The sequence below is a fragment of the Chiloscyllium punctatum genome, chromosome 20, assembly GCF_047496795.1.
Source record: "Chiloscyllium punctatum isolate Juve2018m chromosome 20, sChiPun1.3, whole genome shotgun sequence".
NCBI lineage: Eukaryota > Metazoa > Chordata > Chondrichthyes > Orectolobiformes > Hemiscylliidae > Chiloscyllium > Chiloscyllium punctatum.
This window is the reverse complement of record NC_092758.1, coordinates 40786593-40810498: the sequence shown is the minus strand read 5'-3', so window position 1 is coordinate 40810498 and position 23906 is coordinate 40786593. Positions and strand designations below refer to the sequence as shown.

At 39.0% G+C, this 23906-nt stretch overlaps 1 protein-coding gene across 12 annotated transcripts in view; it reads left to right on the top strand.

Annotated features, from left to right (window-relative positions):
* LOC140492064 (kelch-like protein 3) overlaps positions 1-19675 on the top strand; it is a 119385-nt gene extending 99710 nt beyond the window's left edge. For 7 of the 12 annotated variants that reach the window (XM_072590730.1, XM_072590740.1, XM_072590742.1 and 4 more), the window contains 5 exons: positions 69-173; positions 1802-1930; positions 9422-9562; positions 9649-9807; positions 16860-19675. In XM_072590730.1, the coding sequence (XP_072446831.1) occupies positions 69-173; positions 1802-1930; positions 9422-9562; positions 9649-9807; positions 16860-16888 (563 nt within the window). In that variant the 3' untranslated portion in view covers positions 16889-19675. The remainder of the gene's footprint in view (positions 1-68; positions 174-1801; positions 1931-9421; positions 9563-9648; positions 9808-16859) is intronic. The other 5 variants (XM_072590731.1, XM_072590735.1, XM_072590733.1 and 2 more) reach the window with 3 other exon arrangements.
* Positions 19676-23906: the final 4231 nt, after the last annotated feature.

The window sequence follows — 23906 nt, the reverse complement described above, 5'->3', positions numbered from 1 at the left end:
TTATGCTTGTATTACCTTTAGTTCCAGAAATGAAATGATTATACCATTTTTTTTTTCCCACTGTTAAGTAGGATTATCATCAGTGGAGGCGTATAATTACAAAATCAATGAATGGTTTTTTGTGGCACCCATGAACACAAGAAGAAGTAGTGTTGGTGTTGGAGTTGTGGAAGGTAAGAGGAAAAGATGACAGGTGTTTTATTGCCCTATGTGTTTCCTGAAAAGATTGCTATTCCAACTCTTATTCAGTAAAGAGAGAAATGAAAGGAATTTACTTGCTTGATCTTTGAGTCCTATGCCTATGTTGTGTAATAATTTCAATAAAATGAAAATTAATTCATTTTTCATCTTAACTCTGACTCTTTAAATTGTTAAAATTCAATCCTGATGATGTAAATTTAGGCATTGTTGTAGAGGCCCCTTAGTGGAAAGTTAGCTTTTAATTCAATGAAAAATCCAATCTGACATAATTTATTGTTTTCTAAAGCAAATGGTCAATTTAAAGATTATTCTTTTATAGTTTTTTTTAAAATGGGACAGTTCTCCTGAAGGCTGTAAGTCATCATGTGGCCTTTTACCTTGTGCATGCTAAATGTGTGTTTATCCTGAAGAAGATGTCTCTGGTATCATATGGCACGATAACACAAAAAATTCAAACCTGCGCAGCAGGTGAGAAATGCACACTACGCACTGCACCCACAGCATGTTCTGATTGAGAGAACAATATAAATGTGAGTTTCACAAAGATTAGTGAATTGGTGTTGATGATTTCAAACCCCACATGCATCCAGAGACCCTTCTTGATTGTGTAAGTTTGCTTTTGATCTTCCCTTTTTTGTGAAAGCATCTTGTATCTCCCACATTTCAGGATCCACATTTAAATTGTTCTTCTTTGATATATCTTTGCTTTTAGCTGGAGAAGAGAGACTATTGAAAGCCATTTCTTCCAAATTAAGGGTATTTTGTTTAACCGTTGGATTTTTGCAAGCGTGGTTGGAACTTTTTATTTACTATATGTTTCCTTATTTTCCAACTGTTCATTGCATTGATTAATATAATATGTAATGATTAATCATACCAAATGCAGCTTGTTAGAGTTAGAAATTCATGAATTATGTTAGTTGCAAATTATTCACAAAAAAAAATCAGGAACAGGATTTACAATTCCAGTCTACTCAAGTTTAATAATCAATCAGCTTTCTAGTCTTCAGGAAGAAGGTATCCAGCCAAATCATTTAAACTGAATGATCACCTGTATTCTAAACTTAAGTTGTGAGACAGTCCTGGGGATAAATTCCTTTGTGGAAATCTTTCACTCCAGCTGTTCTAACCTATGCCCCAAATATTTAAAGACAGAAGCATTTTAAAGATGCTTCTACACAGAACAGTAATTGCTACTTGGGATTAACCAACAACATCCTGAATAGGTAGGGAAGGAAAACACTGAATTGTACTCAGGACTTTGTATGAAATTCAATGCAATCTTATATTGCTTCTCATCAAGTAAAGAGCTGTGGATTCTGGAAATCTGAAATCAAGATGTAAAATGCTGGAAATACTCATCAGGTCTGGCAATATCTCTGGACACAGAAACAAGTGTGAATACTTCAGGTCTTTCATCACTTCTGACATTTAGGTTTGCTCACTTGCTTGCATTTTGTCTCTCTTTTTCCCCCCAAAATCTTACTTTATTTCCTGATCTCTCCTTGATTGAACAACTAGTATAGAATAAGAAACAGAACTGTATTTAACAATTTTGAAATGTATGTGTTGATTGTTCATATACCCTCTATCTCCTCAGGCAGATTGTATGCAGTAGGTGGCTACGATGGAGCATCACGCCAATGTCTTAGCACTGTTGAAGCATATAATCCAGTCAGCAACGAATGGACATATGTTTCAGATATGAGTACACGGCGTAGTGGTGCAGGTTTGATTTTTGCATTTCTTTTTGGTGTGATGTGTAGTAATTTGCATCTTTCTGCTTGTCTTTTTAAAATTGATCAAACATTATTTCAAATAAAATCTAACCTGAGAAGTCAGCATGAGTGTGTAAAAGGCAAATCATGGTTAACAAATCTGCTGGGTTTTTTTGGGATTCTATTAACGAGTAGAATAGATCAGGGAGAACCAGTGGAAACCGTTTATTTGGGTATGACAGTGGTACAGGGCCTTGGTGAGATCACATCTGGAGTATTGCATGCAGTTTTGGTCTCCCTACTTAAGAACGGACATCCTTGCCATAGAGGGAATGCAGCAGAAGTTCACTATACTGATGGCAAGGATGGTAGGACTGTCCTATGATGAGAGATTTGTTTGATTGGACCTGTATTCTCTGGAGTTTAAAAGGAAGGGAGGGGAGCTGATTGAAACATATAAAATTCTAACAGGTCTGGACAGACTCCGTGCAGGAAGGGTGTTTTACTTGATTGGACATCTAGTAGCACTGTACTGAAATCACCAAGTGACATCCTTTGTGATTGTTAACTTGGAAAATTGGGTCTGTCTGTTAATTTTAACATGATTGACCACGTGATCATCTGTCACTGTGTCCAGCTGGGTGAAACTGCATGCAGCTAGTTTTGTTTTTATCTATTCAGTTGTAGTCAGAGAACCATCTGAAGTGGCTTCTGACTTTGCTCCTGAACTGACACAAGGTACATATGGATACTTCCTTGAACTACCCGACCTTCAGTTTCTGAATTACATGCAGCCAATTGGTGACCTCATTCAAAACACATCAGTTTATATACAATGGTGACACCCCACTATCTTAACACAGCCTTTCTTGTCTCTAAATTGTCTCTAAATTGTCATGCTGCTTAATAGTTATTCTGTACTGAATGAGCAGAAATTTCCTCAAATTAAATGTTGGGGAGATCATTTTTAGGCCTTGCCACTTCTCAGCTGCTCTCCCTTTGGCACCTGTTAGGTGCCATTATTAAAGATGTTAAAGCACTGAGTCATGAAGTCAGACAGCACGGAAACAGACCCTTTGCTCCAACCAGTCCATGCCAACCACAAACCCAAACTAAACTATCCCCACCTGTCAGCGCTTGATCCATATCCCTTCAAACATTTCTTATTCATGTACTCATCTAAATGTTTTTTAAGTGATGTAACTGTACCTACATCCACCACTTCCTCAGCAGTTCATTCCACACACAAACCACTCTTAAAGAAAACAACTGTCCCTCATGTCTTTTTAAAATCTTTCTTCTCTCACCTTAAAAACATGACCCCAAGTCTTGAAATTCCCCACTCTAGTGAAAAGACACCTGCTATTTGCCTTATCGATACCCCTCATGATTGTGCAGACATCTAGAAGGTCACCCCTCAACTTCCTATGCTCCAGTTTCTCTCTATAACTCAAACCCTTCACTCTCAGCAACATCCTTGTACATCTCGTCTGAGCCCTCTCCAGCTTAATAATAATCCTTCCTATAACATGGCAATCAGAACTGCGCACAGTGGTCCAGAAGAGGCCCCATCAATGTCTTATAAACTTCAAATAACTTCCCAACTCCTATACACAAAGGTCTGAGCAAAGAAGGAAGGCATGCTAAACGCCTTCTTAACCATCCTATCTACATGTGATGCAAACTTCAAAGAATCAAAGGATGTTGTGGAACTTGAAAGAGTTTGGAAAAGGTTTACAAGGATGTTGTCAGAGTTGGAGGTGTTGGGCTGTCGGGAGAGGCTGAATAGGGTGGGGCTGTTTTCCCTGGAGCATCGGAGGCTGAGGGATGATCTTACAGCGGTTTATAATATCATGAGGGTCATGGGTAGGGTAAATAGACAAGGTCTTTTCCCTGCGGTTGGGAATCTAGAACTAGAGGACATATGTTTCGAGTGAGAGGAGAACAAATTAAAAGAGACCTCAGGTGCAACTTTTACATGCAGAAGGTGGTATATGTATGGAATGGGCTGCCAGAGCATGTGTTGGAGGCTGGTACAATTACAACATTTAAAACGCCTCTGGATGGATATATGACTAGGAAGGGTTAGAGGGATATGGGCCAAGTGCTGGCAAATGGGTCTGGATTAGTTCAGTTCAGGATATCTGGTCAGCATGCATGATTTGGACCGAAGTGTCTGTTTCCATGCTGTATATCTCTGTGGTAGTTATGTACCTGAATACCAAGGTCTCTCTGTTCTACACACTACCCAAGGCCCTCCTTTTAATTGTATAAGTCCTGCCCTTGTTTGTTTTACCAAAGCAGGTCAATTAGAAAACATTAATGTAATCGGGCAGAATCAACATAGTTTGAAAATAAAATTATTACAACCAGTTTATTAGTGTTCTTTAAGGAAGTAACACATGCTTGGATGAAGAGGAACTGGTGGAGGTACTGTACTTCGATTTTCAGAAGGCATTTGTTAACGAGCAAAATCAAACATCATTGCAGAAAATAAAAGCTTATAATGTGGTAGCGGGTTGGGGCAAGATGGTAACATTTTGGCAGGGTTAGAAGTTTGGCAAGCTAACAGAAGATGGGAAGTGAACTTAAATGGGTCATTTTCTGATTGGCTGGATGTAATTAGAGGACTCATTCTGAGGTCCCAACTTTTTACAATTTACCTAAGAGACTTAGATGAAGGGACTCGAAGTATGGTTGCTCAGTTCACTTAAGTAAGCAAATTAATTTGTGATTTGATTTGAATTAATGTATTACTGTCACATTTACCGAGGTACAGTGAAAGTGTTGTCTTACGTGCTTTACAGGCAGATCAAACTAAACAGTTGCATCAGGGTAACAGAACAGAGTACAGGATACAGTGTTACAATTGCCAAGAAGGTGCAGAGAGAAAGATCAGCATTATCATTTAAGATATCCATTCAAAAGAGGACATAAGGAAGATGTAAAGGAATGTAGTTAGCTTAATTGAGTGGGCAAACACCTATAATCTGTGAAAATGAAAAGCTGTCCATTTCAACCAGGAGAATAAAAATATTATCTAAATGGTGAGATGCAGAGAGATGTAGATACTCTAGTGTGTGACTTCCAGATTAGTATGCAAGTGCATCAGTATTTACTGTGGAAAAGGACATGCAAGATATAGAATGTAAGGAAATAGATGGTGACATCTTGAAAAATGTCCATATTACAGAGGAGGAAATGCTGGATGTCTTGAAACACATAAAAGTGGATAAATCGCCAGGACCTGATCAGGTGTACCTCAGAACTCTGTGGGAAGCTAGGGAAGTGATTGCTGGGCCCTTGCTGAGATATTTCTTTCATCGATAGTCACAGGTAAGGTACCAGAAGACTGGAGGTTGGCTAACTTGGTGCCACTGTTTAAGAAAGGTGGTAAGGACAAGCCAGGGAACTATAGACCGGTGAGCTTGACGTCGGTGGTAGGCAAATTGTTGGAGGGAATCCTGAGGGACAGGATGTACATGTATTTGGAAAGGCAAGGACTGATTAAGGATAGTCAACATGGCTTAGTGCATGGGAAATCATGTCTCACAAATTTGATTGAGTTTTTTGAGGAAGTAACAAAGAGGATTGATGAGGGCAGAGCGGTAGAAGTTATCCAAATGAACTTCAGTAAGGCATTCAACAAGGTTCCCTATGGGAGACTGATTAGCAAGGTTAGGTCTCATGGAATACAGGGAGAACTAGCCATTTGCATACAGAATTGGCTCAAAGGTAGAAGACAGAGGGTGGTGGTGGAGGGTTGCTTTTCAGACTGGAGGCCTGTGACCAGTGGAGTGCCACAAGGATCGGTGCTGGGTCCACTACTTTTCATCATTTATATAAATAATTTGGATGTGAGCATAAGAGGTATAGTTGGTAAGTTTGCAGATGACACCAAAATTGGAGGTGTAGTGGACAATGAAGAAGGTTACCTCAGATTACGACAGGATGGGCGAATGGGCTGAGAAATGGCAGATGGAGTTTAATTTAGATAAATGTAAGGTGCTGCATTTTGGGAAAGCAAATCTTAGCAGGACTTATACACTTAATGGTAAGGTCCTCAGGAGTGTTGCTGAACAAAGAGACCTTGGAGTGCAGGTTCATAGCTCCTTGAAAAGTGGAGTCGCAGATAGATGGGATAGTGAAGAAGGCATTTGATATGCTTTCCTTTTTGGTCAGAGTATTGAGTACAAGTGTTGGGAGGTCATGTTGCGGCTATACAGGACATTGGTTAGGCAACTGTTGGAATATTGCATGCAATTCTGGTCTCTTTCCTATCGGAAAGATGTTGTGAAACTTGAAAGCATTCAGAAAAGATTTACAAGGATGTTGCCAGGGTTGGAGGATTTGAGCTCTCGGGAGAGGCCAAACAGGCTGGGGCTGTTTCCCCTGGAGTGTCGGAAGTGGAGGGTTGACCTTCTAGAGGTTTATAAAATCATGAGGGACATGGATAGGGTAAATAGACAAGGTATTTTCCCTGGGGTCGGGGAGTCCAGAACTAGATGGCATAGATTTAGGGTGAGAGGGGAAAGATATAAGAGTCCTAAGGGGCAACGCAGAGGGTGGTAAGTGTATGGACTGAACTGCCAGAGAAATGGTGGGGACTAGTACAGTTGCAACATCTAAAAGGATTCTGGATGGGAATATGAATAGGAAGGGTTTTGAGGGATATGGGCCGGGGGCTGGCAGGTGAAATCACATCTCGAATGTTGTGTGCAATTTTGGTCTCCTTCGTTAGGGAAAGATGTAAATGTTAGTTCAAAGAATGTTTTACTAATCTGTTTTAGACCATAAGGCATAGGTCGAATGGCTTATTTCTGCTTCTATCGAGTCTGTACCACCATTCAGTGAGATCATGGCTGATCACATAACCCTCAGCTCTACTTTTGTGGGACATTATCAAAAACTTTCTGAAAATCTAAATATACTGCATTTGCCATTATCCCCCTTTTCTATTTTGTGAGTTACTTCCTCAAAAAAAATGTTTTGTCAAACACTATTTCCCTTTTATAATTCTATGTTGACTCTGGATAATCTTACTATTAGTTTCTACATGTTCTGCTATCACTTCCATTATTATTGATTCTAGCATTTTCTCTATGACTTCATTAAGCTAGCAGTTTCCTTTTTTTTGTCATTCATGGGGTGTGGGTGTTGCTGGCTGGGTCAGCATTTCACAAGGAGGTGTTAGCAATTCTGTATAGTGTGAAAATAAGTTCCCTGGACTGGATGGGATTTATCCTAGGATTCTCTGGGAAACCAGGGAGGAGATTGTAGAGCCTTTGGCTTTGAACTTTATGTCGTCATTGTCTACAGGAATAGTGCCAGAAGACTGGAAGATAGCAAATGTTGTCCCCTTGATCAAGAAGGGGTGTAGGGACAATCATGGTAATTATAGACCAGTGAGCTTTACTTTGGTTGTGAGTAGTGTTGGAAAAAATTATAAGAGATAGGATTTTTAATCATCTAGAAAGGAATAAATTGATTAGGGACAGTCAACATGGTTTTGTGAAGGGAAGGTTGTGCCTCACAAAACTTACTGAGCTCTTTGAGAAGGTGACTAAACAGGTGAATGAGGGTAAAGTGGTTGATGTGGTGTATATGGATTTCACTAAGGTGTTTGATAAGGTTTCCCACAGTAGGCTATTGCACAAAATATGGAGGCTTGGGATTAAGGATGATTTGGTGGTTTGGTTCAGAAATTGGCTAGCTGAAAGAAGATAGAGGGTGGGGAATGATGGGAAATGTTCATCCTGGAGTTCAGTTACTAGTGGTGTACTGCAAGGGTCTGTTTTGGATCCACTGCTGTTTGTCATTTTTATAAATGACCTAGATGAGCGTGTAGAAGGATGGGTTAGTAAATTTGCGGATGACATTAGGGTAGGTGGAGTTGTGGATTGCCAAAGGATGTTCCAGGTTACAGAGGGACATAGATAAGCTGCAGATCTGTGCTGAGAAGTGGCAAATGGAGTTTAATGTGGAAAAGTGTGAGGTGATTCATTTTTGGAAGGGCAATAGGAATAAAGTGTACTGAGCTAATGGTAAGATTCTTGGCAGTGTGGATGAGCTGAGCGATCTGGGCGTTCATGTACCTAGATCCCTGAAAGTTGCCGCCCAGGTTGATAGGGTTGTTGAGAAGGCATATGGTGTGTTAGCTTTTATTGGAAGAGAGATTGAGTTTCAGAGCCATGAGGTCATGTTGCAACTGTACAAAATTCTGGTGTGGCCGCATTTGGAGTATTGTGTACCAGTTCTGGTCATCACATTATAGGAAGGACATGGAAGCTTTGGAAAGGGTTCAGCGCCAATTTACTAGGATGTTGCTTGTTATGGAGGGAAGGCCTTATGAGGAAAGGCTGAGGGGCATGAGGCTGTTTTCATTAGAGAGAAGAAGGTTGAGAGGTGACTTAATTGAGACATATAAGATAATCAGAAAGTTAGACAAGATGGACAGTAAGAGTCTTTTGCCTTGGATGGTGATGGCTAGCATAAGGTGGTGTAGCTTTAAATTGAAGGGTGATAGATATAATACAGATGTCAGAGGTGGTTTCTTTACTCAGAGTTGTAGGGGCGTGGAACGCCCTGCTTGCAACAGTAGTAGATTTGCCAACTTTAAAGGCATTTAAATGGTCGTTAGATAAACATATGGATGAAAATGGAATTGTGTAGGATAGATAGGCTTCAGATTGGTTCCACAGGTCAGTGTAACATTGAGGGCCGAAGGGCCTGTTTTGTGCTGTTATATTCTATTTATTGCCCACCCCTAATTGCCCTTGAGAAGGTGGCCTTCTTGAACTGCTGCAATCCAGCTGCTGTGGATTGACCCATAAAGCTGTTTAAAAAGGGAATTCCAATTGAATACACTGCATGCAATCACTGATTTTAGGCTAAGGTGAGACTTATGAACTCCTAACGGTTCAGTAGGTACATAAAATATTTGGTCTGGCACTGAGTTATAAAGAAATAGAGGGTCTAAAATTAAACTGTTTATCAGTGCTGTGTTAGCTTGTCTTAATTGTGATGATGGTGTATACCACAATTAGCTGTTTGCAGGAATACTGACCAAATTCCCTCACTAGATCTCCACCTCGCAACTCGTGTTGTGAGCTACACCTGTGAACATTCAAGCATAAGATTGAACCTGACTTTTAGGCTTCCCCCCCTCAACCCCTAACACTAAATAAAAGCCTACTTTGATTTTGTTTACTAAGCTCACATAGGGAAAGGGAGAGTTACTTGTACCTATGGAAATGCACTCCAGCAGGAGTTACTACCTATAATGGAGGAGTAAGGGAAGGATAACTGAAGAAATAAAAAGATAATCATCAACCTGATGAGCAACGTAGAACCCCATCATGTCAACAGAAAGGAAACATTGCCTGTTAACCTTTCAGTTAAGTCATTTCCTTGTTTTGGCAAATGGTACACTGAGCATTATGCATTGAATTGTATTGCAAAAGAGGATGTTTTATTCACTTTTTTATACATGCTTATCACAGGGGTAGGCGTTCTAAATGGTCAGTTGTATGCAACTGGGGGTCACGATGGACCTTTGGTGAGGAAAAGTGTCGAGGTGTATGACCCATCCACAAATGTTTGGAGGCAAGTGGCAGACATGAATATGTGTCGGAGGAATGCAGGTAGGGATCCATTTAAGCATCAGATGTTACCTTCTATCTGAAGGTACTCCAAACTTTAGTTGAATTAAACCTTTTCTATTTTGTAGGAGTTTGTGCTGTAAATGGATTTTTGTATGTAATTGGAGGAGATGATGGTTCATCAAATTTAGCTTCTGTGGAATTCTACAATTCTATAACTGACAAGTGGACACTATTACCAACCAATATGAGTACTGGAAGAAGCTACGCAGGTAAAGCTGTTGCAGGTTTGTAGCTAAGATTGTTCTAACTGGGATGATGTGCACCTTTATGTCACACAAACTAAGATGCTGTACTTTATTTTTCAAAAGTCCCTTGTCCTCTGACTATTTTGCAGCTATGCGGTGTTGGAATTGATGTCATTTTGTATGTGAACATACTTATCTCTGAAACATACTTATTGGCTGTTTTAATTTTATCATGTATCAAAAAATTACTTGAGCTTTGAAATCTATATTTAATGTATATAATCCTTTTTCATATTTCACCTTTAAAATAATTTAGTGTAGAAATGTTTAGACCCCTGAATGATGTACGTAATGGTGAACAGCAGGAAAGGAAATGTTAGATTCTTGATGATGAGAAAGGAAGTGGGATATTTCTGCACAAGGTTTTTCAATGACGAGATGAGAATTTAGCTTGTAAGCAACAAAAGGCCTACTTGCATGAATTAACAATTTCTCATTTGTATTCTGACCTCTATATGCTTTTCTCAGGCAATGGGGAGAAATTAGGTGATTCTAATTCCCCGCACGAATGTCAGAGCAGTTATCTGTTGGCAATAGCTTACTGGCATCTCCAGGTATCATCTTGGCCAGCATTCCCCATCTCAGACTCACTTATAATAAAGTTCAGCAATTCAGTACTGCACTTTGGAGCTCACCAGCACCTTGTAGTGCAATGCTGTTGTCAGGTTGCTTCATGTGCAGGGACAGGCACCCAACTTGTACATCAAGGCGGGTTGCACCTCAGGGCTTTGAACTTGCTTTCTTTGTGCCCATTCACCTTGCACTTACTTGGATGCTAAGTGAACTTCTGTCTTGCCTTGACCTTTTTTTTTTGCACATTGCTGCATCATTCAGGACTGACAGGTTCACAGTACTTTGTCTTGGTTGCCTTTTGGTGTAGACAGGGGTTAAAGTGGAGAGCTGAAGAATTAAATAAAAGGGTTATCTTGGAATGTGGGGAGGCTGAAACCTATTGGTGTGCAAGGCAGAAAGGAAACATGAAGATTTGGGAGCTCATCTACATATACTTTGAAGTGCTACCTCTGTTGTCTTTTGTCGTACAAATCCCAAAGTGCAGTGAAAATGCAGAATGACTGTCTGCCACCCCACCAGATAGGGTAGAGTAAATGTTTTTGTATGAGGGAGTTGGTTCTACTTGAGTGATGTGAAGCCTTTCAATGGGCAATTACATCAATCAGGCCCTTACACAATATACTTTAAAGACATTTGTTAATGCAGAGACATTTTTTATTGCAGAACACTGCATGTAAATCTCATGAAGTGATTAATTATGTTGAATAAAAATTGTGGGCACAAGCGATCTTGACCATGCCATTGATCATTGCATTCCTGTGAAGTCAAAGTAATGTCAGCTGAACTATATAGTTTCACCTTCCACAATTCACAAACAAATTCAAAGATCTCACAGGCTGCACAAGGTCATGGAGCTGTTTTCTTCACACCTTGGATTATATGATTCTCATACCATTATCTTGTATGCAATGTTGCCTTTATAGTAGAGTAGGTTTTATTTGTCATTTCTACCATTTACAATTGATACAGAAAATAAAAGACAGCGTTCGTCCAGGGCCAAGGTGCTACATGGATAACATTAACTACATGATCATACAAGGGTTGGCATAAAGTGCATAAGAAGTGCAAAACATGTAAATTACAGTTTAATAAAAGAATGATAATTAATAGACATTGTTCTAGCAGCAATTCAAAGTCGTGCAAAGAATTTCAGATGGAAAAGAGTCTGATCGCACAGTGTTAAGGAGCCTGATGGCTAGGGGGAAGAAACTATTGCACAATCTGACCCTGAGAGACCGAATGCTCCGATATCTTCTGCCAGAGGTAGGAGGGAGAAGAGTTTGAGTGAGGGGTGTGTGGGGTCTTCCACAATGCTGTTATCCTTTTGGATGCAGTGTGTGGTGTAAATGTCTATAATAGAGGGGAGAGAGACTCCAATGATCTCAGCTTTCTTCACTATCTGTTGTGGGGTCTTACTATCCGCGATGGTGCAATTCCTGAACTAAGCAGTGATGCAGCAGCTTGGTACTCTCAATGAACCCTCTAGAATATGGTGAGGATGGTTAGTGGGCTTTTCTCAGTCTGCGGAGAAAGTAGAGACGCTGCTGGACTTTCTTGGCTATGGAGCTGGTGTTGAGGGACCACGCAAGATTCTCCACCAGGCAGACACCAAGAGATTTGGTGCTCTTTACGATCTCCATAGGGGAGTCGATGTCCAGTGAAGAGTGGTTGCTTGCTCTGTGCCCTCCTGAAGTCAACAACCATCTCTTTCGTTTTGTCCCTGCTCAGAGACCGGTTGTTGGCTCTGCACCAGTCCATTAGCTGCTGCACCTCCTCTCTGTATGCTGACTTGTTGTTTCTGCTGATGAGAGCCACTTTAGTCCTGTCATCAGCGCACTTGATGATGTGATTCGACCTGTGCATTGCTGCACAGTTGTGTGTCATCGATGTGAGCGTGAGGGCGAAGGTGTCATTGTTCCTAACACATCAACAAACTCCTAATTTAAGTATGCAATGTATATCAGAATAGGATCATTTATGTAACAGGTCTGTGTAGAGATATCCCATTGCACTATTTGTCTGAGGCTTCCATGTCTCAATGAATGGAGAACAATGATAAAATGTCATATGTGCTTTCTGCGATCCCATTACTGAGAAATAGCTTGTTTCTGATGTTCCCCTAAAAGCCTCATTTAATCTATTGCCAACGGATCCAGCCACAGGATCTATTGCCTTCTCTGTGATGTTTGCAATGAGTTGCTGTAAAATTGATGAGGAGCACATGTGAATGGAAGTCCAGGACGAGCAAAAACCTCCAGTGAATGAGGAGCAGCCTCCAAATGCAGAGTTTCCAGCAAAAGATCTCCTCATGAAGAAAGTGCAAGAGGCCCACAGTGTTTTGTCTTTGATGGAAAGTGCTCCAGGAGAGCTATGTTCATTGGCGCCACTAAATAAGGATGTCCTGGGGCACTATGACAAAATTGTGTCATCTGCTGGAGCATTCCAGATGTAGGGTGCTAGAAACATTACACATGTAGTGTTGAGAGCATCATATCATGAAGCTAATCCTGTATACAACCCAACACCAGTTTCCATCAGGGCCGTACAATGTCTCCTTAAGATGAGATTCTCATGCCTGTACCATCTAGATATTTGTTGCAGTACAGTACAGAGTGTATCGCGTAATCCTTGCATGCTGTAGTTTGGACAACTGGAGCAGCCAGTGAACCAAAGGATTTGTGAGAGTTACATATTGAGGACGTCGATCAGGAGGAATATCAGCTTGACCATGCTCAAGTGCTGTAGCACAGCCACAATAGTGTTTCAGGATGCGTTTTTTTTTGTAACCTCTTTCAAAGCAACTGAATTGGGTGAAATTGTCATTCATTACCATAAATGTGTTGATGCTGGAAAGACTAGCAGTCCCTGTTTAATCTTAACTACAAGTGCAGCTTACCAGTTTGTTTTTCTTTTCTACTTGTAAAGTCAAAGTTAAGATGGCAAACTTTTAGAAGCCTTCACAACATCTGATGTTTCTTTATTCAATCATGCAAAGCTACAGGCTAGTATCAGCCCAAGAGTAACAATAGCTATCCTTCAGACAGGGTTCCAGCATTGTGTGGTGCTCAGGATGGGTAGCTTCTCTAGTTTAATTCTTTAAGCTGAAGCTAAAATTGCAGTTGATTGGACAGTTGATGTAAAGTGAACATATGTTTAGTAATGTGATATACTATTAACAAAGAAGAGTCACCAGTGCCACCCAGATCTCTCTGCAGATCAATTTTCCCCAGGACTTTTCCACTTACTTTATAGTTCGCTCTGGAGTTGCATCTTCCAAAATGCATCACCACGCATTTGTCCAGATTGGACTCCATCTGCCGTTTCTCTGCCCAACTCTCCACTTTATCTATATCCTGCTGTAGTCTCTTACAGTCCCCTTCACTATCTGTTACTCCACCAATTTTAAGTGTCATCTGCAAACTTTCTAAGGAGGCTTGCCCTTCTCGGTTTGAACTCGCACATAGTCACAGGCAGAAGTGATGGACCAAGACACTGAAGAGAAGACATCTGAGGGATCTCTGTGTTTTCTCCTTGCATACAGTACTGGCACCGTGCTCTTTCTTTGAGAAAGGGGCACCTGCAGTGCGGCCAAGGTCCTGCCAGTTGCTACAGTGATCGAGTGCTGATCTGCATGCATCTTTGGTGGCCGAGTGCTCTCCTTCACCTGGCTTTACCAAACTGTCCACCGAGTCAGCAGATGCATGCATGCTGGAGCCAGAATGGTATAGATAACATTGATGGATTCCTCCAACATGCGATCCAGCTTCCAGAGTACTCTTTGACAAACCTGCCTGCTCCTCCAGTGTTTGTTAGTGCACTTTCATGAAGCTGTTAATAGCTGACATAGGGCCCTCTCCTGCCTGAGCTGAGTGGCTGCCTGGTCAGGGGCAGTCTTCTGAGTGCAAATGACTGAGGGTGTTCTTCCTTGTCCAGCTGCAGAGATGTATTCACCAGAATGTGCACTAATTCTAATCTAGCTAATGTACACACTGAGAAAGTGGGTGTAGTGTACAGGTGACAGCCTTGCCCCTGCTTCCTCCGAGTGTTGTGTTCTTGCTCAGAGTTGGAGGAAGAAGTGTTGAATGTAGGGGCTGGACTCTTAATAGCAGAGGCCTTGTGGATGCTGCTTGTCGCTATGGAAAAGGAAAGAGGAAATGAGTTGAGAAATAGGGATGCAAGCTTGGGCATGTTAAGAATGCATTCACAGTGGTCATAACTGGAAAGGAGTACAACACTTGATGAGCAATCTTACTTGGTTGCTGAGATGTAGATATCTTGGCTTCACCAGACAAGTGGACCTATCCTCGTGGAGAGTGAGCAAATGAATGTTAGGAACCCCACCACTTATCTTTGCCCTTTTTAAAATATTGAGGGCCTATTTTTTCCTGGAAGAGACAAGGCCAGATGTGTGTGATGAAAGCAGCTGACAGTGTTGGTGCAGGTACGGAAATTTGATGAGTGGTTAAGAAGCAGAGAGGGCAGGAAGGGTAGTAGTTTAATATGATTTGGGTGGATGAGTGCGTTTGAGGAAAGGCTGCGTAAAACATTGCAAGTAATAAACACCGAACTTTGGTTGGACGTGGATGCAGTGACACAATCAGAATAAGTTGAGAGAAAAATAAGTTGGGCTACTTTAGCCTTGCAGAGCACAGAAGATTATAAACCAATTTCCTGCCATTGGCATTCCTCTAGACATTAGCCTAGTTGGCAACTTTGGTCCAGTCTGGAAGGTTCTGGTGCAGTGATCTCTGTTGGCAGCCCTGAGGAAAGAGGATGGCCTTTGGTATCATCCTGGAGCTCCAGGATGATACCAGTGTTGCCCGTGGCTCAAAACAAAAATACTCCGTTACATGGCAGCATTGCTGCTTGGTTTTGAGTATTTGTTTAGTCTGAGAGGAATAAATTAGAGAAAACATAGCTGAGAAGAGAATGAATAGAAATACAAGGAACTTCAATAAAGTTTGAAATGGGAAAGAAAAGATGTTTGTGCTAAGTTGAATTTATATTTTGAATATGATGATGTGAGACTTCTGTGAAATATCCAGGGAGAGCAGAGGTTTGGGCATGCAAAACAAGAAATGAGGTCAAATGGTGATCTGAATCTGGGGACAATAATAACACAAGGTAATTTAACTGCAAAGAAAAGTTTTTTTTCCCATCAGTTTGGAACTTAAAATAATGCAGTTCCAATACCACTGAGTTAATTGACTGACTTTTAATGTCTGCCGACTAATGTAGCCTTATATCTGCTCTGCACTAGCGAATTGGTACCTGTTAACTGATCAACGATATTCTAAACCAAACTTCTCACTGGTGACATAGGACAAGAATTGAAATTTGAACAAATTGATTCCCTCATTCCAGCCTCATTTTCAATGTGTATCTGTTTGTTACTTTTTTTTTCCCCTTGAGAGTGTCTATCTTCAGCTGTGTGCTATGAATCAACTCGCGGAAGACCTGCATTGGTGGGTGGGTAAAATTGGCTATTACTGTTTGGCTCCTGGTGAGTGAAGTGCAGTGTTAACAAAGGTACTCTATTGAGTGGCCTATTAAACCCAAAACAAAGTTGGCTGAGTGAGTATTATTGAGGCAGTATTTTAGTCATTATCCTAGAGACATAGCTCAGCACTTGACTGTTAGATTATTCAAGCAAACTTAGAGTCAAAGAGATGTACAGCATGGAAACAGACCCACCTGTCAGCACCTGGCCCATATCCCTCCAAACCCTTCCTATTCATATACCCATCCAAATGCCTCTTAAATGTTGCAATTGTACCAGCCTCCACCACTTCCTTTGGCAGCTCATTCCATACCCATACCACCCTCTCCATGAAAAAGTTGCCCCTTAGGTCTCTTTTATATCTTTCCCCTCTCACCTTAAACCTATGCCCTCTAGTTCTGGACTCCCCGACCCCAGGGAAAAGACTTTGCCTATTTACCCTATCCATGCCCCTCATAATTTTGTAAACCTCTATAATGTCACCCCTCAGCCTCCGACGCTCCAGGGAAAACAGCCCCAGCCTGTTCAGCCTCTCCCTAGATCTCAAATCCTCCAACCCTGGCAATATCCTTGTAAATCTTTTCTGAAACCCTTTCAGGTTTCACAACATCTTTCCGATAGGAAGGAGACCAGAATTGCACGCAATATGAAAACTATTTATTTATTATCCTGACAATGATGTTCAACCATCAAGACTCATCAGTTTTGATATTGATTATATTTAAACTGTTGTAATTTTACTTTGCGCAAAGAAAAGAAGGCAGTTTTAACTGTTGCTGGGTGGAATCAATGGAAAAGATAATTGGATGGGCTTTGAAATGTGCTATTGACAAAATCCAAAATGACCCAAAATATGTTTCAATGAGTAAGAAATATTGTTTGAGTCACTTATTGGTACTATAATTGTTCAGAACTGGTTTTAAACTTGTTAACATTGAATGGTTTATTTTTCTCTTAGGTGTTGCGGTTATTGATAAACCACTATGACTCTACACGTCAGCCGCAGTTGGATTGAAGTGAAAACTGATTCACATTTCACTGAAGACTCATCTAGGTTTTATCTGAACGATTTATATTACTTGGATGCATGGTATTCTGTGTGAAGCACAGTTACCCTGTCAAAAAGATACCAGCGCGATGTTTTTAAAAGCAGAATCAAGCACGAATCAAAGGATATATCAAGATATAAAACATGTTTTCTATTAGCACTACAGGTGATACAAAAAAATTGTGCGACAAGCACATGCTGTCAGTTTGCTCTTGCCAAGTGATCTGGAATGTCCAATGTTGACAATTGTCAGCCCTCAATAGAGACCGACTAACTGGAGAATGTGAATTTTCTGCTGTTACATGTGAGTTCTACACATTATCAATGCTGAACGTCAAGCTGCTGCCTTTAAAGCACAACTACTTGGATCGGATGAAGCACTGTATTACCATATCAACCATTTTATAAGGGAGACAAACCCAACATTTTAACCTTGGAGGAGCATAAAACATACTTGCCATAATGATTTGTTTATATTGAGATGAATTGTTACTGGTATTTCAAATAATGTACAACACCTCTCTCCTCCCTCAGAGTTTTAAGATTACACCCTCAAATTGGAGAGGTAAGCTAACGAAGGGTATAACATTTCTGTTGTGAGTTGCCCCTTTGGTTGCCAGAAAACTTTATGGCAACCTTCAAGTTTTAGGAACATGCTATTGCCAATACAGAAATTCTTTGGACACCAGACCCCTTTTGTAACAATGTTATGCTGCATAGTTTGCCAAACTACAATGGACTAGAATTGTCACAGACGTTTCAACTTGATAGTTAAGAGTGATGACATTAATTAATATTGATTGTAATCAGCAGTATTTTTTAAAAAAAACTTTGGCCACTGATGATGGTCACAGGCAAGCTAGGATGTCATACCTGCCCCTCCAGTTGATCTAGAGGAGGTGGAATTTGATGGTTTAATGGTACATAAGGCAAATTATATCAGTGAGAAAGACCAATTTAAAGTAAATTGAACAAGAATTATAAAAATATTTGCCTTTGAACTCAAATTTCCATTGTGCAGCCTTTCAAAGTTTCTGGTAAATTGTTTGACTATTTTTTAATGAATGCTGCCACCTACGGAAATTTCTGACAAAAATGCTAAAAACAGTTTTTTTTTCAAAAACAAAACATTTACAATATTTTAATACTAAGTGTATTCAAATTAATTTTGGCTACAGATAGTTTGCTTTTATATCTGTTGATACTTTTGGAGCAGTGTAAGTTCAAGGTTCTGAGGTTGTATTGTATTCCTGATGTGAGTAGAATTTTTAATCTGTAACATACTATTTAATAAGATTGTAAATGTGGTAAATGGTTAGTAACTAAGGGGTTATAGCTTTATTTGTTTCATGTTTCTATTCCTATGTGTGACATCATCTTAAAAACAGATTTTCATACTATTTCCTTTTAACTTTTGAATTTCTTTAATTTTCATTTTCGTCTTTACTGTTTTCTTTCTCTGCTTACAAACTTTTTTAAAATTTTGTACTTTAAAGGTTGCTCATTTCTCCTGTCTAATAAATTGCCACATACTCTCGTTTTCACTGTATTTGCCTCTGGTTTCCATTTTCTTCCATGCTTAATGATTCTTCAGACTCTTAGCATTGAAATATATGAACTTTTTATTTTCTTTGTGTCTGTATTTAGAGCAATTTGATACTTATACAGAAGGGTTTGAGACTTAGAGATGCTTGTAATCTTGTATTTAAATATTTCTTACATCCAATCTGTCTCTTTCCTTACTTTGTCATTTTTAAAAATTTTCTTTCCATTATTTAAGTCATAATTTTTTTTCTCATTTGCTGTGTTTTTCTTTTGAATCTTGTTTACCTCTTTCTGTGTAGCTAACAAACACTGCTAGTAGGACTTATTAGATTGATGGTAATGCTCCACCATTGTAATAATCTGGTAAATATTGTTCATGTCTTAAAAACAATACCAAGTGCAGGATGAGGGAACAATGTGGAAAATATAATATGGAGTAGGAAATGAATGAAATGTTAAGCTTGGGACACTTTGGGGAGCCATGACAGGGGATTTGGAAATCAAATTAATTGCAAATGCAAAAATGTTTATACCTGGCCTTTCAAATTAATCTGTTTATTGTATATATTTGAACTACAAGAGGTGGAAGAATTACAGAAATTTAGTTTTCTTTGCATACAAATGTTTGATTATGGTTCAGTTGCTCATTTATATAACTAGGTTGATTTGAATGTTTTTGGCAATTTAATGGCAAACAAATGTAATTCACTACAAATAGTGTTTTGGTGCACACTGATTATCAGCAAATGTTATTGAATTCAATAATAGTTGCGCTTCTTATGTCAAACATAAGTTACTACTTTAATTTATGGAAGTTATTAAGTTCAATTCATAAGCTATTCCACCCTAAGCAGTGTTACAAAATAATTCTTCATCCATAATAGTTAGTGTCATAAGACATAATTAAGTTGTAATTCTGTAACTCTGTCTTTATTAATATGTAATGGACAACCAAATCAGATGAAAAAGGTCATACTATAGTGACAGAGTATGGTGTCAGGGATTAATGTACCATTGCACTCTGCTGTCATTTGAAACAGTGTTTGAAATCTTTGTTTTATGTTATGATTTATTTTAAATGTTCCTGTCATATTGATGGAGCACAAGACTGTGAAGCACTCCTGACTGTGTTTTATTTTTTTCATCCTGTCAATAAAATGATGGAATTAATTTGAACATTCTATTGTTTGTTCAGCCTGAATGGTTGCAGCATTTTTTGTGTAGCTCTGAACATTTCCTCCCTAACTTAGAGTCCTAGCAACTGAGGGCAGTTCTCTTTGTCTCTCATTATAAAGTGTATATATTTCAGTATAATTTTTCTTTTATATAATAAAGGAGTTGGATTTATAGAGGAAAGAAGAAAGTGTCAAATACTCAAAAAAATTGAAGGAGAAAATGCTTGAAGTATAAAGCAGATAGATCAGGAACTGAAAAACAGTCAGATTAATGTTCAAGGTACAAGTGAATTCATAAATAATTTTAAATTCCTTTGTTTCATACTGTTTTCAAAGTTGTCATAACTGAATATAAATTGAATTCAGATGAAATTGAATTAATTCAAATTAGTTGAAGCCACCTGTAATTTATACGTACAGATGTTTTTATGGCGGTCGATTTGCTCTCATTCTGTAAAATATTGATGATATGTTAATAATTTATGATTAGAATTTAAGGAATACTTTAAAACAGTCATTTAGTAGTTGGGGATGTGTTGCCAAATGTTTTCATTAAGGCGAAGCTAAGAATATTAACTTTAACATTATTGCAACAATTTATACAGTAGAAGACAATGCTGTTGACGCTAGCGAAGATATCGCCATGGTAGAAGTGTTGGAGAACTATAAGCTCCCACACTCTGCTGGGTAATTTCGAAAAGGTGCAAAACATGGACATATTCTTTTTGTTTGCAGAGAATCGATCCTGTATGTGAATATATGTTACTTCTTGCAAGCATAAATGAACCATATTCAAAGTTGACTGATTATCTTAAGTTGGTTGTTTGTGGAGCTATTTGTGCAGTCAAAAGTGTACAACATGTGCTGCCCAATCACTGAATCAAACTCTTAGCAGTACATGTTTTGCCTTGGTTTTGCATGCATTAGCTAGTTTACTACAGTGTGCACACTAACTATTATGATCATGCTACTTCAATTGATAAATCACTAATTGCGATTTCACACCAAGTCTATGGTTTATCATTTAAAACTCTTTACAAGCATGTAGTGAGACCTAACTGCAATAACAATTAAATTTTATAACCTCTGAAGCAGTTGGGAGTTGAACTTGGGACTCCTGGCTCAGAGATAGAGACACTCACTCTGCACAACATGAGCCCTTCAGTTGAATTTAGATTGAACCCCAACTGACCAACCCATAAAGAGTTTCTTTACCATTCATTGTCACCATAATATTTTTTTTGAAAATTGTAAATTTAAAACACCAAAGTAACTATAGAAATTAGAGCAAATTGCATTTTATTACAGATTTTCCAGCATTGTTCCAAGCTCTCTGGTATGCTGCAGTTAGCGCACAGAAGAACAGGAATAGACGCTTTGGTCCAACAAACTTGTTTTGCCATCAATCAGATCATGGATGATTTGCAACTCCAACCCATGTACCTCATCTTTGCCCCTCATCCTATTAATATGTATGTTTAACCAAACTTTATCAATCTCAAGATTTAAAATTAACAATTGATCTACCATAAATTGCTACTTACTGAAGAAAGTTCCAAACTTGCACCACTCTGAGTATTGAAGATTTTCTTAATTTTACTTCTTGCACCCCCAAGCATACTAAGATTGCAAACTTTTTGTGTGCCATAGACATCTTTCTCCAGAAGCTGCCAGTAGTTTGGCCGCAACTTATTGACGTGTACTCTGATCCAAATAATTAAAGTTGTGATTTTCTTTCCATGTATCTTTTACTCTTTTTTTTCCCTGTAAGTAAGTGTGTGGTTTTTTTTTAACAACAATTACTTTGCATGTGTTAAAGTTATGTGACTGAGCTAGTAATCCAGAGATGGCTGTATTATTGATCTAGAAACATGGGTTCATTACCACCATGACCACTGGGAATGTAACTTAAATAAATTTGAGAGTAAAAGCCAGTATTAACAAGTATGCCCATGAAACTATCGGATTGTCATATAAATTCATCCTGTTCATGAATGCCTTTTGGAGAAGACAATTTGTCATCCTTAAGTGGCCCAGCATGGTAATAACTTTAGACCCATAGCATTGTGTCTGACTCTTAAATGCGTCAGCAAGCCACTCAAGTTTAAAAGATTCTGAGTGGAAGAAAACCCCTGAATCGCAGCACTGGTTATGATCAATCAGATGCATTGTACAGGTCACTGCATCAGCATGCCTGACACACAATTTCAAAATAAGGTCACTACTCAGAGCTTTGAGTTGTGCTCAAATCCTCCCTGAGAAAAGTGCTATCTCTCCACATGGCTCTAACTCATGACCGCCCAATTTGGAGAAGCAGCATCTTCAAAAGAGCAACCATTTTGAGCATCTCAGATGGACCAAGATGGAGGAAAATGTGCAAGCAGCAGGCACACCATGTAAACAGTTGGGCTCCTAACCCACTCACTTTTGCAAACAGCACCTGCCCTACCTGTGATAAGGTTTGTGGATACAATACTGCCCTTTTTGCCACCTTGGAACCTACAACACTGAAATGTGACAAAGTCATCCTCGATCCTGAGGGACTGCCTAAAAACTAGTAATGTGAGGTCTACAGTTTTAGAATTGAACAGCAATAGGCTTTATTGAACTACAGGAAATAGTAAGGTATCTTGCTTGGAGTCCTAGACATCCAAGCTCCAGTTCCATGTAATCTGACATCAATAATGTTTTGCTCAGTAACTTTACTTGAAGTAAAAGTACAATTTTCTTTACTTGGCAGAGGTGGGTTGTGAAGACAAGGGTATGCGCTGGGAAGCGTGGAACTAATTACAATATGTGAATGTGAGTGAGGGGATGTAGAGATTTCACGGAGGTTTTGAATGTGGTGAGTTTGGCTAAAGCCCACCTGATTACAATTTTTTTTCATAAAGCACTTTCAAAAACATTTTCATGTTTATATTAATCTATAATGCACAAGTGTTTTTAATATACAATCTTCCTCTGTTTTATTGTTGTTGATTCTTTTTTGGAGTTACATTAATTAAAGAAATGTTTTTCTTTAAATTTCATGGGATGTGAATGGCATTGGCTATTTGTTGGTAATCCCTAAATTGGCTGCTAGAAACTTGTGGTGAATTAAAATGAGATCATAGTGGAAAATAAATTGTGAAACACTGCCATAGCCCTTTGCTTTATAGGTACATTTTTCAGCAATGGTCACTTACTCTTGTCAGTATGGACTTCATCCTGCATTGAAAGCTAAAATATTGGGGTCAATTTGGTGATTTGATGCAAATACATTGGTCCACAGTTATGGTAATAGAAGGTAAACAAAGGATAAACTAATATTTCTGCTCACTTGAAGTCCAGTAATATCACTTATTTGAAGCGGTCTAGAAGCATTTAGTTGGAAGTCTAGAACTACATATTGTAAAAGTGCTATAATTATGTTAATACTTGTCAAAACATTGTCACACCTTTTTTGTCTTCTGGCACTAATTTCTAGACCTTCTCGCCATTCTTTTGTGTCTTTTGTTAGCCACTGGCACCACTGAAAGGGAAAAAAATAGCAAAGACAATTGTGATCCATTACTGGCAAAGAGAGCAAAATTTATAATGGGAGAATAAGGAGTTGGCAGAGCAACTAAACAAATACTTTACGGCTGTCATCACAGAGCAAAGTACAAGAAGAAAACTCCTGGATGTACTAGAGAACAAAAGGAGTAGCAAGAATGAAAAACTGAAAGAAATTTAGTATTAAAAACAAAGTAATACTAGAGAAATTCATGAAATTTGGTAAATCTCCTGGACCTGATGATCTACTGGATATCCCAAAAGTGGCTATAGAGATAGTAGGTGGGCTGGCAGTCATCATTCAAAACTCTACAGATCTGTAACAGTTCAACAGATTGGAAAATAACAAATGTGACTCCTCTATTTAAGGAACAGAGGGGAAAAAGGGGAACCGACAGACCTGTCAGCCTGACTATATGAGTAAGGAAATGCTGAACTATAATATAAAGGAAGTGATAATTGGACATTCTAGCATTATTTTCAATGTCAGCATGCATTTATAAAAGATAAATCATTTTTGACAAACTAATTGGAAGTTTGTTTTGTGCATGTAACTAGCAGAATAGATAAAGGGAAGCCATCGAATGTGGTGCATTTGGATTTTCAGAAGCTTTCAATTAGCAGTTAGTAAATAAATTTACGAACATTGGATCAAGGGTAATGCTGCACAAATTGAGAATTAGTAAATAGACAAAAAACCGAG